The 16,204-nt window shown below is 37.6% G+C and overlaps 1 protein-coding gene and 1 pseudogene across 2 annotated transcripts; both read right to left on the bottom strand.

Annotated features, from left to right (window-relative positions):
* The window catches only part of LOC114256185 (serine carboxypeptidase 1-like), a 75,561-nt pseudogene that overhangs the window by 51,456 nt on the left and 7,901 nt on the right, over positions 1 to 16,204 (bottom strand).
* LOC145819945 (polyadenylate-binding protein RBP47-like) lies at positions 10,118 to 13,389 on the bottom strand. 2 transcript variants are annotated; one of them, XM_082914005.1, is made up of 4 exons: positions 12,510 to 13,389; positions 12,308 to 12,422; positions 11,947 to 12,043; positions 10,118 to 10,627 (listed from the first exon to the last, which is right to left on the bottom strand). In XM_082914005.1, the coding sequence occupies exons 2-4, from the start codon at positions 12,400 to 12,402 to the stop codon at positions 10,484 to 10,486; spliced, it is 336 nt and encodes a 111-aa protein (XP_082770131.1). In that variant the 5' UTR covers positions 12,403 to 12,422; positions 12,510 to 13,389; the 3' UTR covers positions 10,118 to 10,483. The 2 variants fall into 2 exon arrangements, with proteins under 2 accessions (XP_082770131.1, XP_082770130.1); XM_082914004.1 differs by having other exon boundaries at positions 12,308 to 13,389.

The raw sequence follows: 16,204 nt of genomic DNA on the forward strand, positions 1-16,204 counted from the left end.
CCAGAATAAAGCCAAATCCATCATTGAAGCCAGACCTTCATCAAGTAAGAAAGAATTACAAAAGTTCCTTGGACAGGTTAATTTTCTTCGAAGATTCATTTCTAACACTGCAGGGAAAACTAAAATTTTTTCTTCCTTAGTAAGGCTGAAAGATGAAGAGGAATTTGTGTGGACAACGGAGCATCAAAGTGCTTTCGACGGAATCAAAGCCTACTTGGCCAACCCTCCAGTGTTGATGCCACCAAATGGCGTTAAGCCTTTGAAGTTGTACATAGCTGCAGCAGAAGATTCATTAGGAGCTTTCTTAGCCCAAGACAATGAGGAAGGCAGGGAGCAAGCTGTTTATTACCTTAGTAGGTTTTTAAATTCTTGTGAATGTAAATATTCAGCTGTAGAAAAGCTTTGCCTTGCGCTGTATTTTGCTGTAATGAAATTAAGATATTACCTTTTGCCTACGACTGTCTTGGTAATTGCAACCACAGATTTGGTTAAATATATGTTATCTAGACCTATGTTGAGGGGAAGAATTGGCAAATGGGTATTAGCCTTGTCAAAATTTCACTTAGAATATGTGCCCCAAAGGGCAGTGAAAGGACAAGTTTTAGCCAATTTTTTGGCAGACCATCCATCTCAAACAGAGAGTCAAGAGATAATGGAACTCAGTATGGCTAGTGTCGAGCCATAGCAAATGTGGTTCGATGGATCGAAAGCCAATGGCCTAACTAGAATTGGTATAGTGATCAAGTCACCGCAAGGAATAGAAACCACACATGGTTTCAGAGTGGAGGAAACTGCTTGTTTTAATAATCAAGCTGAATATGAAGCTTTGATAGTGGGATTGGAAATTCTTATTGGATTACAAGTACATGCAGTTGACATATTTGGAGATTCCCAATTGGTCGTTAACCAAGTAAACGGGATTTTCAAGTGTCAAAGTATAAGTATGCTGTCATATTATGTTGTCGTATTACATTTGCTCTCTCAATTTGAAATAGCAAATGTAGCTTATGTTCCGAGATTCTTGAATAACAGAGCTAATGATGTGGCTCAGAAAGTTTCGAATTTCAAGAGAAATGATGGTACCCAAGGGGATATAAGCCAAACAACATACCAAAAATCTATACCACCCTTAAATAAAAGGAACATGGTCCTAGAAATCAATCATAATGATCTGCAGGAACAAGATTGGAGACATCCAATAATACAATACTTGGCTGGCCTATCCTCAAAAGCCAGCAGAAGAGTTAAATTGCAATCTGTGCAATACATCATATATAACAATGATCTCTACAAAAGAGGGGGAGATGGTCTATTGTTGGAATGTTTAGGGCCAAAAGAAGCATTAATAGCTATGGCTGAAGTTCACGAAGGCATCTGTAGTGCACATCAGCCTGGTGTAAAGATGAGATGGCTGCTTTGAAGACATTCCTATTATTGGCCAACTATCCTTAAAGACTGCATAGAATATGCAAAGGGCTTCCAGGCATGTCAAAAGCATGGTACAATAAGGCATGTGTCCATAACTGATCTACATGCAGTAGTAAAGCCTTGGCCGTTCAGAGGATGGGCCATGGATATGATGGGGAAAATACACCCTCCCTCTTCGAAACATCATCGTTTCATTTTGGTAGCTACTGATTATTTCACCAAATGGGTCGAAGCTAAGCCATACAAAGCTGTAGATCAGACGGAGGTTATTGGGTTCATTAAAGATTTGATCCATAGATTTGGCATCCCACAAACAATAACGGTTGATAATGGGACTGTTTTTGATGGGAAAATGGTAAAGTCTTTTGTGGCTGAGTTTGGAATTAGCCTTGTTAATTCCACCCCATATTACGCACAAGCCAGTGGTCAAGCTGAGTCATCCAACAAGTCCTTAAAAAAAGGAATACAAAAGGTTGTGGAAGATAATCCTAGAGATTGGCATGACTTATTGTTAGATGTATTGTGGGCTTAAAGAACTTCCCCAAGGTCAAGCACAGGAGTCACTCCTTATGCCTTAGTTTATGGGCATGATGCAGTATTACCTGTGGAGATCAATGTTAAATCCTTAAGGGTAAGATGCCAAGATCAGTTGGATCCTGAGCAGTACTATTAGAGTATGTGCTTGGAGTTAGAAGACATAGATGAAACTAGAATTTTGGCATTAAATAGCATTCTCTTTCAGAAGAAGAAAGCAGCCAAAAATTATAATAAGAAAGTCAAACACATTGGCTTTGATGAAGGTGATTTGGTATGGAAGACAATACTTCCAATAGGAATTAAAAGCCATAGGTTTGGCAAATGGTCACCTAACTGGGAAGGACCATATCAAATTCATAGAGTTTTGCCTTTTGGAGCATACCATTTGAAAAATTTGAATGGTTATGTGCATCCCAAAAAGATTAATGACAGATATTTAAAGCCTTATTTTCCAACTATTTGGGAAACACAAGGAATAAAATAAACACAGTACAAGAACATAAGACGATAAACAAGGAAATGTTTTTTATAAAGAGCCAAGTACATCGTGCCACAAATTGGCCTAAAAATCATTACAATGTTTTAGTTGTTTTTGTACAACAGATTTTCTATTGGTAAATGACGAAAATAGTTGAATAGCTGCAGCCATGTCTCTCTTTTGATCGGTCAGCCCTTGATTGGTGATTTGCAGTTTGATGTCAGTTCGGAGTAAGGCCTGATTCACTACAGAAAGCTCCTCTTCGAGTTGAGCTTTCCTCTCCAGTAGTTGAGTTTGAAAGTGAGAGGCAGAAGAGTGTTGTTCCTTAAGCTTCGATACTTCAGTATGCACTTGAGAAACAAAACTTTGGTCTCTAACCAATTTCTCATCTGCAGCCTTGGCAGCATGACAGATGCTGATGTAAAATTCGATAGTAGCTGCTGCCTGGGATAGGTGATTTGAGACATCCATACCAGACTGCTCAGCAAGTTTGCAGCATTGAAGAAACCCATTTTTAATTATAGGCCTTTGCAGAGCCTCGAAGGGAATCCTCGAAAAAGAAATTAACAGGTCCAGACAGGTGTCTAAGTCTATCAAAGGCACAGAAGGCTGGCAGCTGGAGGAAGGAAAGCTATCAAAAATTTCCAACAAAGAATCAGCCAAAACTAATGGCTCAGCCTCCTCATCAAATGTCAGAGAAGCGGAGGTGATGTAAAAAAGACTAGCTAATCTTGCTTCAAAGACATCAATCTCATCATTAGACATGAGGGGCGCAGAGAGAGTTGCCATGGGAGACACAGAAGATTGCATAGGGATAGGAGAAATGGGTGGAGCATCTTTAATGGTCTCCATGGTCCTAGCCACCAATGAATCAAGTGAAGGAGGGCTGGAGCTAGGTAAAAGTGATAAGTCACGAGTTGGAGAGCTGCCAGCACTCATCAGAGATAAGGTAGCAGTTGGAATCTCCGTGGAAGGAGAAAGAGGAGCAAGACTCGGCAAAGAAGTAAATTGAGGAAAGTCAAGAGTCAAGTAAGAAAGGCGTGGAGTCAAACCAAGAGAAAGAAGTGCAGGAATGCTTGGCCTCAAGAAAAGTGCAGGAAGTGTAGACCCTGGAAGTATGAACTCAGAAGTTGCTGCTGCAAGAGGAAGAAATATAAGGCAATGTTAAACCTCAACACCAAAGGCTGACAGAGGAAAAATCGCAGAAGCATAAAAAATTGCCTGCCCCAGAAGTGTCGGCAATGATGGGAGAACTACGAAGGGTGTAATATCTGGCAGTTTGTTGCCTTCTTGTAGTTTCCCTTTGTAGTATGTCAGCAGCGGCAGCTTCATCTCTTAGAAATTGTTGCTGCCGTCTCTTCTCAGCTCTCTCGAAGACAATCATGGCTTTAGAATGTTCTTGTTCTACTGTCTTGACGGCTGCTTCATGGATGGTATCTTCAACCCGAATAAGAACAGAAGCAGACATCTTTTTTCTCTTTTCCATTGCTTTGGCAATTGTCTCAGAATCAGAGTCTTCGATCATATTAGAAGGAGAGACAGTCACCTTTCTTTTCCTTTTCCTCTGTATTGACAGGGTCTGCTCCTTCTCAATTTCCTTCTCAACTTCTTCAAGCTGCGATCTGGATTCCGAAGAGATGAATTCATCTTCCATCCCTCTGGCAGTTGTCTCATCCCTAACCAAGTCAGATGAAAAGACGATCGGTTTCTTCTTTCTTTTCAAGGGTAACTCTTCCTCTTGATCTGTTTCTTCTTTTTCTTCTCCTTGAGTATCGGATGTTTCCTTCTCAAGTTCAAGATAAGGCAAAACGCATTGTAAAAGACAAAAGGAGAAGGGACAAGGGTATACCTTTCTTCGAGGCAACTCGAGTAACTCTAGGAGAAATTGAAGCAGCAGGAGCAGATTGTGTTGTAGCATGTGCTATATCTGAAACAATGGAAGAAGTGACAACCCCAGCTTCTTTGGGCTTGGTCACATCTAACACCGTTAGTAGGTTTAAAGGTGAAATGGCCAAATAAATCTCCATGTTAGTCACCCACCAGTTTTGGTACCTCTTCAATACGGTACCTTGAGGAATGAAAGGGGTATACTCGAAATTGGCTAAGTCATCTATAAATTTAAAAGTTGCCTCTTCTAGCCTGGACTTCCGGACTTTCAGATCCCTTCTAGTAAGGCTGAGATTTGTGTTGCTACAGAGAGGTATTGGGACCCCTTGTGTGAGGCCAAATTGTCTAGCAAATTGAGCAGGACAGTAAGGTTCAGCAATGCATTTGTAGGCCTTCGGGTTCAAAGTCCCGATAAATAACTCTCTGGGGATCAGAATGGAAGCCCATATATCTTTGTGAATAGGTGAAATACAGGACTGGTCACTTAGGAAATTCCTCAACCAAGATGGACCAATGGAGGGTTCGAAGGGACAAAAACGATAAGTAGGAAGGGAGGCTGGAAGCTGGTGAAAGAAAGAGAAGTAAAAAGCAAAGGTAGAAGGGTAAAGTGAAGCATTGGCCAACCTTATGCCATGAGTAGGAGGGTTTGGCTCGGAAAATTTGAGGCATTTGGATTGTAACTCAGTAAAGTAGGCGAAAATCCAAAACTGAAGAATCCAGAATGGCCCCCTATGATTAGCATCTAAGGGTTTCTCACAAAAAAGGGAGCAGACTCTATATACGTGACCTAGAACATGTGGGGCTAAGGCCATCTTTTTCTGTAAAATAAAGGCTTTGGCAAAAGGGGCAAATTCAGGCATGATTCTCTGAGAGGAGGTGCAGAAAAAGAATTTGCAAAGCCAATACAATAAGAAAGAAAAGAATTCCCTATCAGTCATAGGGCCCTCTCTTTTATTCTCAGCCCTAGCGAAATCACTATAAGATGAGTTAAGGGAGGGGAGAGAGAAAGGGACTGCTAAATCAGGATAATCCGGTCCAATAGGGGTACCAATGGGGGATAGTACCAGTAAATGGCAAATATCAAGAACAGTAGGGGCCATCATCCCACATCTAAATTGGAAAAAGTTAAAGACAGGATTCCAAAAACAAAAGGCAGCAGGAATAAGGAAAGGGTCCTCTGAGATAGTTACCCTAGATAGTTTGAGAGCATCGAGAAGGCAGAGTTCTTGAAGGTCCAGGGTCCTAGCAGGAATAACCTGATCATACCATTCTTGCCACTCTGGTCTCACTGTGGGCCAGCATCGGTGGGGGCGATTTACCCTCCAGTTCCTCCAGTCAAGACCACCTTCATAAAGGAGACATTAGTTTTCCAGACGGGGATACAGGGCTGGGAGTTCAGTAAGGATCTCTTTGAATATGGGCCCGAGCACGTAGTCTAGCTGCACATGGCGACGAGGGACAAAGATGCGTTCATCAATAGCGCTTTTCTCCCCAGCTTTGTACTTTTCACATTCTGCATCAATAATCCTCTTCAGGGCCACAGATGGGCTCGTACGCTCTACGACTGATACTAAAGGAGAAGCCATTGACAGTATGCTTTTCTTGAAAGTGAAACCGGGAAAGGAAGTAGAGAGAGGCCGAAGATCGGTAGAAAGAGGGGTTTGTGCGTTAGAAGAGCAGGTGATTTCAGAGCACGAAACAAAAGGGTTTTTAAAGCTCTCGTATTTGAAAATATATTACATGAGCTGTTAAGTATTAGAAGTACGAAGACAAAAGCTTCCTTCAATATTGATGCTTTTGGAGGGAAAAATAAAGCCCAGTTGTTGAGGCTAGCTTCGAAGTAAGATATTTTGCTTCGAAGCCAAGTCAAATGGCTTCGAAACAGAAAAGCCGGCTTCGAAGCAGGTTTCCATACCCAAAATATAAAAATACTCGAGTGTTTATTTCACTTAAAAGAGTTTAAAGACCTGTTTTTAGGTTTTTAACAAAGGTAATGTCCTTCGAGGCAAAGCTTGAGATTCTTTAAGGATGGGATTTGGTGTTTGAAACATCAAAAGCAATAATGACAATGACTAGATGTTGACTATGGTCAAAACAGACTTTAAGTATAAGATTGCTAGATTCGAAGCACTATTTCTAATTGAAAATCAGCCAACACTGTCAACTTTATTCCACAAATTGGAAAAGTTTATAATTGGCTCATTTAGTGTTTCATTTAAAACAATTAAGTCCAGATTCAAAGGATGAAATTGTTCAAAGTTCGAAGCTCTGAATTGACTTTTAAAACACAAGTGAAAGCAGGGTCAAACAATAACAAATGAAGAAGAATTTTGTTTATATTAAAACCAAAGCGATTACATCAGACGACCCTATCTCGGTATGAACTCAAGCTCATAAAAATAAGGAATGTAATAAATAACAAGATCATGAAATTTAGTCCAACAATGATCAATAAACTTTTGTTCTTTCCTTATTTTATCTCCCAAATTTTCTAGCATTGGCTGCATAAGTTGATGTGCTCTCACTTCATAGTAGAGTTCTTCAGCCTTTATTTCGAAAGCCACCTCTCTTAATCCTTGTTCCAATTCGTCAATGTCTAAGTCATCCCAAGACGCAGAATCTTTATTCTTGAAATCACCAAATTCTTCAATAAAGTTCTCGGCTTCGTATTGAGCATGAATTCAAAGAGACGAAAGTTGGTCTAAAGATTGCGTAGTAGCCACAGAATTTCGATGCCAGTAAAGGAGCAATGGAAGTTGGTCCAGAAACATATGAAGTTCTGCCTGAGCAAGGGGATTAAGGACATGGCCCCTAGTAAGAATATCACAAGCCCATCGAAGGTTCTTGAGAGGGACTTCGTCCTCAAGAACATTAAAAGGTAAGTGAGAGAAAGCTGCAAGCAGAAGTTGAGCTTGTTTCCGCTCAGCTGAAGTAGGAGAAGGTAGAGGTTTATAAGGTGGGTAGACATTTTCCATGGATAGGGCAAGCTTCAGTCTCTCTGTCCAGGAAAGAATTGGTGGGGGAGAAGGTATGAATACTTCAATTTCGAGAGACGAAGAATAAGGTATGGACGCTTCTATTTTCGGAGATGACACGGGAATAGAAGGAACAAAGGCATTAATATAATCAAGCCAGTCAGAAGAACAAATCTTCGCCTTCTGGGCTAAGAATGATGGGTTATACCCTTGTGCTTCTTCTGGGCGGGGGGCAGCGCGCACTATCTTTGTAGGCATGGAGGATGTATACCATGCTACAAGAAGATTCTCCTCTAGGCTACGCCGATGGTCAATGGGCACATAGGGATAGACAACTGAACTTCGAGCATAGGAAGGAAACTCTAAAGGGTCAGTGAACTCAACAAAATGATGGTTGATTCGCTCCTTCAAATCACAGGTCTCAGGTACTGACCAGCTTGTCCAGTCAGAACCCTTAGAAGAGGAAGAAGTTACAGCTTTATCCCATACAGAGATTTGTGAAGAAGAGCTTCTCAAGTCCATATTTGCAACTTTCCGAATCAAAGGTTTGAGAGCAGTTTGTTCGAACTGTGAGGGTAGGTCAGAGGAAGAACTTCTTATGTCTATATTTGTAACTTTCTGAATCGAAGGATTAAGAGCAATGTGTTCGTAATCCAAAGGTTGGTAATTTGCAAAAACATCCATGACCTAAATATAGAAAGGTGGGTAAAGGTGGCTAATAAATGCATGCTTTCGATGAGGAACAGCATCGACATATGACTCTTCGTGTGCTTGATAGCTGGAGGAAAGAATTAATTTGGCCATGAAATGTATCAGTCTGTTCGAATGCTAAGACAGTGAGAATACTTAAAGGATCAAAACGAGAGCATTAATACAGATGGTGAGTGACAGTTGCATTTCTAGGAAGATGCAAAACCCATGCATGTTCTAAGACGTGGGAAAAAGGACCCTGATCCACTAATATCACCAAGTCTTGGACGTATTAGTGCAGGGGGTAATGTTGGCTACATATTTTGTGCTAGCCAGTGACAATGTGACGCGTGGCAAAATAAGGGTAATATGAGGAGACCAGTCAGGTCTTCGATCCTGATCATACACGTGGTAGTTAATATTGGTTGTTATAAGATCTGAGTAGCAGCGGATCAACAAAGAGATGTACGGTGGCGTGGCTTCAACGGTTGCTCACATTCAAATTCAAATATAGGAGGGAAGCCTAACTGCAAGTGAAGGCGTAGTGGAACTACTTATAAGGTAGCATGATCAGCGATCACGGAGGAGCAGTTCGATGGTTTGAAGTGCAGTTCGATGGTTATCTTTGGAGAGTATAAATAGCAGGAAAGACTTCAGAGAAGGGGACGGAGAAAAATCTAAAGAAAACCAATCTTACTTTACATATTCCAGTTTTATTTCCTATTCTTTACATTTGTGTACTTTAAGTTCCTGCACTGCACTTCATTTGTAGGAGTAGTTTTCGAGTATATTGCCGCTGTAAATCTCTACGAAGCTGAGATCATTGTAAGTTTTTCATACTAATGAAATGCTTCAATTTATTTAATTGTTCTTATGCTCAAATTCTCTGAAGTCAAGCTACCAGTAAGTCACTAGTAAAAGTCCTCTTTATTGAGGCTAAAAGAACCATAACACAATTGTTTGAATAATTGGTTGGCAATTACAATTCTGTAAGGACTGATTGATCCTTGCTGGCACGCTCATAATTACAAAAATAACCTTCGAAAGCCAAAAAGTCAACAATATAACATTAAATTAATAACAACTGTGATCTCAGAACGACTAAAACCCATATTTGATTGTTTGAGTTACCGTTGATCACGTGCCCATGCCATGATGATAATTTTAAAAGAAATAATATTTTAGTATAGAAATTCTCATTTTTTATAAATTTGTGATCTGTTGTTAACTCACATGTTATTTTCCCAATTTTAACACCATATTCAATTTCAAAAAACGATATACATACAAAATTGGTTGTCTCACACCATAGCAAATTCCCTGCTCGTCATACTTCACAAGGTCATGGCCAATTTCATGCCACTGTCAACTTTAAATATGTTAGATACATTTAAGTGGCGTTTGTTTTATGAAATTGAGGTGGAGAGATTGAACGCCATGTCCAATAAATTTATCTTATGACTATTAATTTATTACATTGTAATTTCTTTATTGAGTCTATTCAAACAAACGCTAAGATAAAAATACATCTTGTCCCTCAACTACATAACAAAAGTAAGATAACAGGACTTACCCATAAAATTTTTCGGTAACACTACATTTATTTCGGCTGAAATATTCTCTTTAAAAAATAATTTCTTATATTTGGTTAATGTATCAAGGATTATATTAGTGGTGACGGTGGGATAGTGGTGACAGCAACTTGGTGGTTATAGTGTTGGTGGCAGTAATGGTGGGGTGAAGGTAGTAACGGCAACAGTAGTGTGATGTCATTCAGAACCTTCAATTAATTAGGCTCTAAAAGAATTTTCTTCAAGCAAGCTATTTTTCTATATTTTTGGGCCGCATGCCCAAGGCAATGCTTTTTGGAGATAGAGATGGAATGATCTTCACTATCATGCCTCTTATGAAATTTTTTCCGCTCAAATAAATTTATTGTTTATGAACTTTAGTTTTTCTTCTTACCATACAGCAAAAAATAAAAAATAAAAAATATTTTGGGCGGAGGTCATTAATTTGAAGCACCCCGTAGATAGTACCCATGGCTTTTCAAAACTTCTGAATAATTTCTCTGAAGCTCATCAAACCTAAATGCCCAGACCAATGATAAAATAAGTCCAACTTCAAGAGACATGCATGTGAACTATCCATAGCAAGGTCTGGCTCATGGCAATTCTGCCCTGAAAACCTCAACCAACGAAGCTTTTGGTTTTCAATTGTTTCCTTCACAATCATGATGTATGAAATAAAATCTATAAAGCTCACCCACCTATTCCAAGATCATCCTAGGCTGATCCTCTATTCCAAAAATAAGTTCCAATTAAATCCTACAAAAATCTCCAGCACAAAGAATCCAATCAAACTACCCCCCCAAAAAAAAAAAAAAAAAAAAACATTGAAGCAACTAAATAAATTTATCTAGTTTTCAGTCATGCCTTTGACGATTCAAATTAAATCGTCAGTCCAGTAAAGTTCAGCTATCTGGCTGCTAGTGGTTGCCGTATCCATTTGAAGCCCCATAAGCCCCAGCTACAGCATACATGTTTGGATCCTGATTCTGTGGCACGGCATATCCATAACCTGGCCTTCCATAATATGCGCCATTTGACTGATTATTGAAATCAGATCTTGACTGCAAGACCATCACATGAAAATTTAAGAACAAAATGAGTCAAAAATAACAAAAATAGACTAGCAATAAGAGCAAAAGCACTCAACATTAGTATTATTATAGTAGTCATTATTGGTAGGGCAGAACCAGAATTTGTTCTGAGGGGTGCGAAAGCTTCTAAAATAGATTTAATAATAAAAATTTGCACGTTTTTAAGTTCAATCATCAGAAATATATTAAAATGCAAGACTAAATTTCTACATGAAAAACAGAACTAGTTTCTATACCCGCGGCAAAATGTGAAAAATATAATTATGTCTACTAGTTTCATCGTATTTCTCTTCACTTTTTTTTTTTTTTTTGGTTCTATGATTTTCCGGTATCCATGTGCTTTTATAAGTTCTATTTGCTGGGTAGGACCTACTTGATGGATTGGTGAAAGTTAAAAGCCCAAGTGTCAATTAATTTTATTGGGTTAGGACTGCGCTACAATAAAAAGATTATTCAGACTCACAACCTACAATAGAAAAGCTTGGATTTCTTACTGGGTTAGGCTCTTGGGGGAGGTTTTAAGAAATTGAGTGCCAGTAGAATAACATTATGCACACTATGATATACAAGCCTCGATCATGAACTTGTAGGAACTGAACAAAAACGAGGATGGTATGTGTGCAAATATGAGCTAGTTGTCAAGATACAAGAATTTGTATGAAAATTTTGGTTACTGAAATAAAAATTAGATATTTCATTTCTTGGTGAATAGAAATGAAATATCTATTCATTTTCTGCAACTTCATCATCAAGGCTCCTATCAAACTAATAGAACTTCTGATAAAAATAGAAGCAAACTGGTTGTAGTACAAACTCATTAAATTTTCAATTCTTCAAAAAAATGTGATTCAAAACAAACCAAGTCTTGTGTCCCAATCAGTTAGTACTAGTAGAATCGAAATCAAAGTGTAATTCTAACACGATTTTGTGCCTACAATCACAACCACTCTAAAGATTTTACAAAGTTTAGATCCTAGTAAGATCTGAGTTGTTTGTCCAAATTGGGGTGGTAGGATCTTAAGATCATACAATCAGGATTGGGATTTTTAATCATGACTACAGCAAGGTCATGGGAGGCAGTAATTAGGCAGCCAGACCCCCACTTTTTGGAGAGGCTGATTCCTGTGACGCGAACCCACACTATTGCCCAAGCACCTCTAGACTCGAGAGTATAAAAACTATACACATCAAATATGCTGCACAAGCCATGATCCCACGACTAGACCCAAAGGCAAGATTATTACATATATGCAATCAACCATTTGCTCCAATAAGTTGAGAAAATTTACCTGCTTGTTTCCCGGACTTCGACCCCAAGAAAGCCGAACTGTCTGCTTGCCAATAACCGTCCCATTCAGTCTCTCCAATGCATCTTCAGCATTGTTCCTGTAAACAGAAAAAACAGAAGGGGGCACCATACAATGGTTACAGAGTGGAATGTTCGAAAGCAAGTTGCCACCACATGTACAGTAACAGGAGTCACTACATTCACTGCTTCATTGTTTTATAACCTGATGTCTTGATTATATTAATTCCAGATTTGATTCGAGAACAATTTGTTAATTCTCAACATGAGACTAAGAATATCATCAATGATAGGCATTATAACATTAAACCCTGTTAATATTAGTGATGTTAATAGTAGTGCACCTGTTAGCAAATTGAACAAAGCCACATCCTTTTCCAGCAGGAATTTTAACAGAGACAACCTCACCATAATGAAAAGGACTGCCTGAGATCTTCATCAGTTACACCAGAGTCAAGCCTTCCCACAAATATATACAATAAAACATGCGTTAGTTAACTAACTAGAGTTTCTGATAACTAACTGAGCAAGTGAAGCTGGAGTTACTGTTGTGTTTGATGAATCGCCATCAGACTGAGCACTTTGGGGTATAGCACCAGTTGATGCATGTCCACCAGCCAATATCAGAGCTATCAAACAAAATGCTGTCAAGTTCTCGTATCCAACTGCGTACCCACCCACGTTACAACAAAAAGAAATAATCTAATGAGCCTCCATAAAGCTAGAAAGGCCAACCCAATGAACATTCAGGTCATGGAGCTACTTCTTCTGCTAGGCTTCAATACGCTAATGCCATGAATACAATTTGTGATATCAGAAACAGACTAAAACCCAAGTTCCCAATGATCCTTTAGTCCACAAAACAACCCTTGCCATGATTAAATCAATGAGTTCTTCCATATCCTCTTTTCTGGACTCGTAAATGGATTACATAGCTAAAATCTTCAATAGATGAAGGTCAAAAATCAAAACACTTTCAATTCAGAATGACCAACCAACTAAAGACTTCAATAAATAGGAATTTAACAGAAATAACAAAATTACAATGGGTTTATCAGGTACAAACTGATTAGCTATGCCACTCATTTTAGCTTCTTCAACTTGACTAGATTTCAAGTTGAAATTCGCATTATTAAGAACCAAACTGAAAACCCAGAAAATCTCGGATGATCTAGGGCAAGAAATTTATCTCAAAGGTAAATTATGCCTCCCGAAATCCAGATCATCTTGTTCCTGTGATTCAACGTCAACAATCCATGGCCTTCAAAGTCTAACCCTAATTTCTTACCAAATTCGATTGTATCTTCAGCTTTTTTTAGGATTAAGCTGTTGAAGATATGAAGAGTCCATCTCGTTACCAAATTATGATTCAATTTTGCATCGGCCACTCCCCTCTTCTTCTTCTTCTTCTTCATGGTTCCAGTCCCACGTTTTTGCACCCTTTTGGTTAATTATTAGCTTTTTTTTTTTTTTTTTTTGAGCAATGGTTAATATTCTCAATAATTATAATTATGACAAAAGAAATTAAATTTTTATGTCTACACATACTTTAGAGTTCAAAAAGATGATATACCTTGGACTAAATAAATTTAAAAGGCCAAATAAATTAAAATTTAAAATTACAAAGTTAAGTTTTTTAAATAAATAAATTGACTTATAAATGTTGCTAGGCTTTGTCTTTTTGAAGAAAAAAAAATTTACATTGCTTATACCCTATTAACATTTTGTTTGTATGCTTTAGTACAAAATAATTTACACATAACCATGTTACAAGAAATACAAGTCATATTTGTCTTTAATGTAAGTCATAAGTTAATAGTTTAAAGTAAATTTTTTTTCTCTCTTTTCTTTTCTAACTTCCACTTAGTCTTAAGAATTAAATGAGTAGTATTGATCTCACATTTTCTAACTTCTTTAATTTTATGCGTTCACAAAAATAATTTCTTATCACATGATTAGGTAGGTAACTTAATGAAATCTTTCCACTACAGGACATACAAAATAACTTACAGACATGTTGTTTTCAAGTTACAGTATGGTTGCATTCACAAATTTGTTATTTGAAATGGTTGCAAACAATACATAAATGGCAGGTATTCAAATTTAAACACATTTCTTGATTAACCATTAAGGTTTTTGCCTTGTTACAATTTGCAACGTTAAAAAAAAAAAAGAAAAAAAAAAAAGGAGAGAGAGAGAGAGAAGACAATTTAATAGACTAGTCTCTTACGGAAGTGAGAGATCTAAAAAGAACAAGATGTATGCAGTCTTATTTTCATTTTTGAATAACTAATTTTTGTAACTCAAACTTGCACCACCAAAATCAGTAACGACAAACTTCACCATTGGATTAAGCCATACTAATCCAACTCTAGTTCCCTTTCAATCTTTAATCACTAATTTATTTGTCAATCTTACTATGCTTTAATTTGTGGGTGGAAGTATTCCATCCAAGAAGGATGAGAAGAAGGCAAGTGCTCGAGCTGGTTGATAACTTGGAACAAAATGGCAAGCTTCCCTAGGGTTGGTTTGGAAAGTGGGTTAGCTTTTTGGCTATTTTAGCTATTTTAGCATGGGCTAAAAAACTTGGTTTGGGAAAGATTTTTGACTTTTTTGGCTTTTTTTGTGAGAGAAAAATGTAATGATTATGGATTAGATGTGATGTTTTGTTTGTTGTGACTAAAATAGCCTATTTTGTCTTTTGTGACTAAAATAGCCACAAACCATCTTCCCAAACGGATCCTTAACAAATGTCAAGTTTTCATATCCAACTGCGCATCCACCAACCTTACAACAAAAATCATTATAAAAAAAAATGTAAGACAAAAATCCGTGAAAAATATAATTTGTCTTGAAAATCAGAGAGTTGCTATATAATTTTAATTTTTTTTTTTTTCGGTCACTATATCCACATACAAGGTGGGGAAAAAATGTGAAACAAATGTCATAATTTAAAACTTAATAAAATATAGTGACTATGATGTAAGGATCTCTTTGTTTTTACCTCTCCTTGAAGGTACCAAGGGTACCATTTTGTCTTCACCGATGTTTGGAGTTTATCTATACCATATTTAGTTATTGTCACTGGCACTACACCATCAGTATCTCCGCTGCAAATAAAAATTAAATTACTTACATGAGATCATATTGAAAGCTATACCCACTTTTTTAATTAAGGTTAGTTTTAGCATTTTGAGGAGCTTTGGAAATTATAGGAATTAAGCACATTTCTTTTCGCATTACCTGTTAGTTTAATTCAATGACGAATTACCTTATGGTTAAAAATTATCAAGGAAAATGGTATATAAACAAAATTATTATACAGAATAACAAAATCATAAATAACATAACGTAAAAAAAATATTTATACATAGCATCAAATGTTAGGTACCTATAAATCCAAACACTAATACCACTGGCCATCTGCTTCTGAATGATCGGTAACACTGTTAATGGCTTGTCATTCCAAACGCTACCGATATAGCCACTGTATACAGATGCAGTTGAAGACATGTTACTAAAAGAAATTAGCAAGTATGAGCTGTAATTTTACATATTGAAAACATTTTCATGAAAATAAAAAATGTAACTGAAAGTTTTAAAGATGGGGTTCAATGTCTAACCTAAAACTTTTTTTAAATAATTTTCTAGGTACTTTTCGGATATGTAAATTACTCGAAGAAGACCAGTGACATTTGCATGAAGGGACTTTTGCACTTGAGGAATGTTCAAGTATACTGCGATATAATTTTCTGTGCATGGATCAAATATTGATACATGGAAAGTTGGAAACTCAGGACAAAAATCAGAAAGAAAAAAAGCAGAGAAAAGAAAAGAAAATATTTAGTAGTAGTAGTTAGTTATACCGGAGTACATTTGAGAAAGGAAGTCATTGATGGACTGACTAGATTCTTGGCGCATCCGATGAAGTTGACTCTGAAGTTGATATTGATGAGCAAGACCAGTAGTCTGGTATCGTTTTTTCAAAAAGTCCCAGATGTCTTTTGCAGGAGTAGTGACAGAGTCAAGCTGAAAGCGACCAAACTGAAGACTGATAGAGGTAACAGAAGTATTGCGAAACCAGGTAATGATTTGGTAATTCTTACTGTCCCATTCCTCAAGACGATCTTCATATGTAGGAGTAGCAGGAGAAATAGTGGTTTCAGCAGTGTCTTTGACCGGTTGGGTCATGTCCCCGGTGATAATTCGCCAGAGCTTCTTTCCTTTGAGGAAGGAAGACA

Source organism: Camellia sinensis, chromosome 2 (assembly GCF_055761805.1).
Source record: "Camellia sinensis isolate YWXY chromosome 2, ASM5576180v1, whole genome shotgun sequence".
NCBI lineage: Eukaryota > Viridiplantae > Streptophyta > Magnoliopsida > Ericales > Theaceae > Camellia > Camellia sinensis.

What these genes read in the sequence shown, in the direction of transcription:
- LOC145819945 (XM_082914005.1), bottom strand. Translation starts at nt 12,402, where the DNA reads ATGAAGATCTCAGGCAGTCCTTTTCATTATGGTGAGGTTGTCTCTGTT. An exon ending in TTTGTTCAATTTGCTAACAG is followed by an intron (nt 12,044 to 12,307) that starts GTGCACTACTAT and finishes TTCTGTTTACAG; the next exon opens with GAACAATGCTGAAGATGCAT. An exon ending in GAAGTCCGGGAAACAAGCAG is followed by an intron (nt 10,628 to 11,946) that starts GTAAATTTTCTC and finishes ATGGTCTTGCAG; the next exon opens with TCAAGATCTGATTTCAATAA.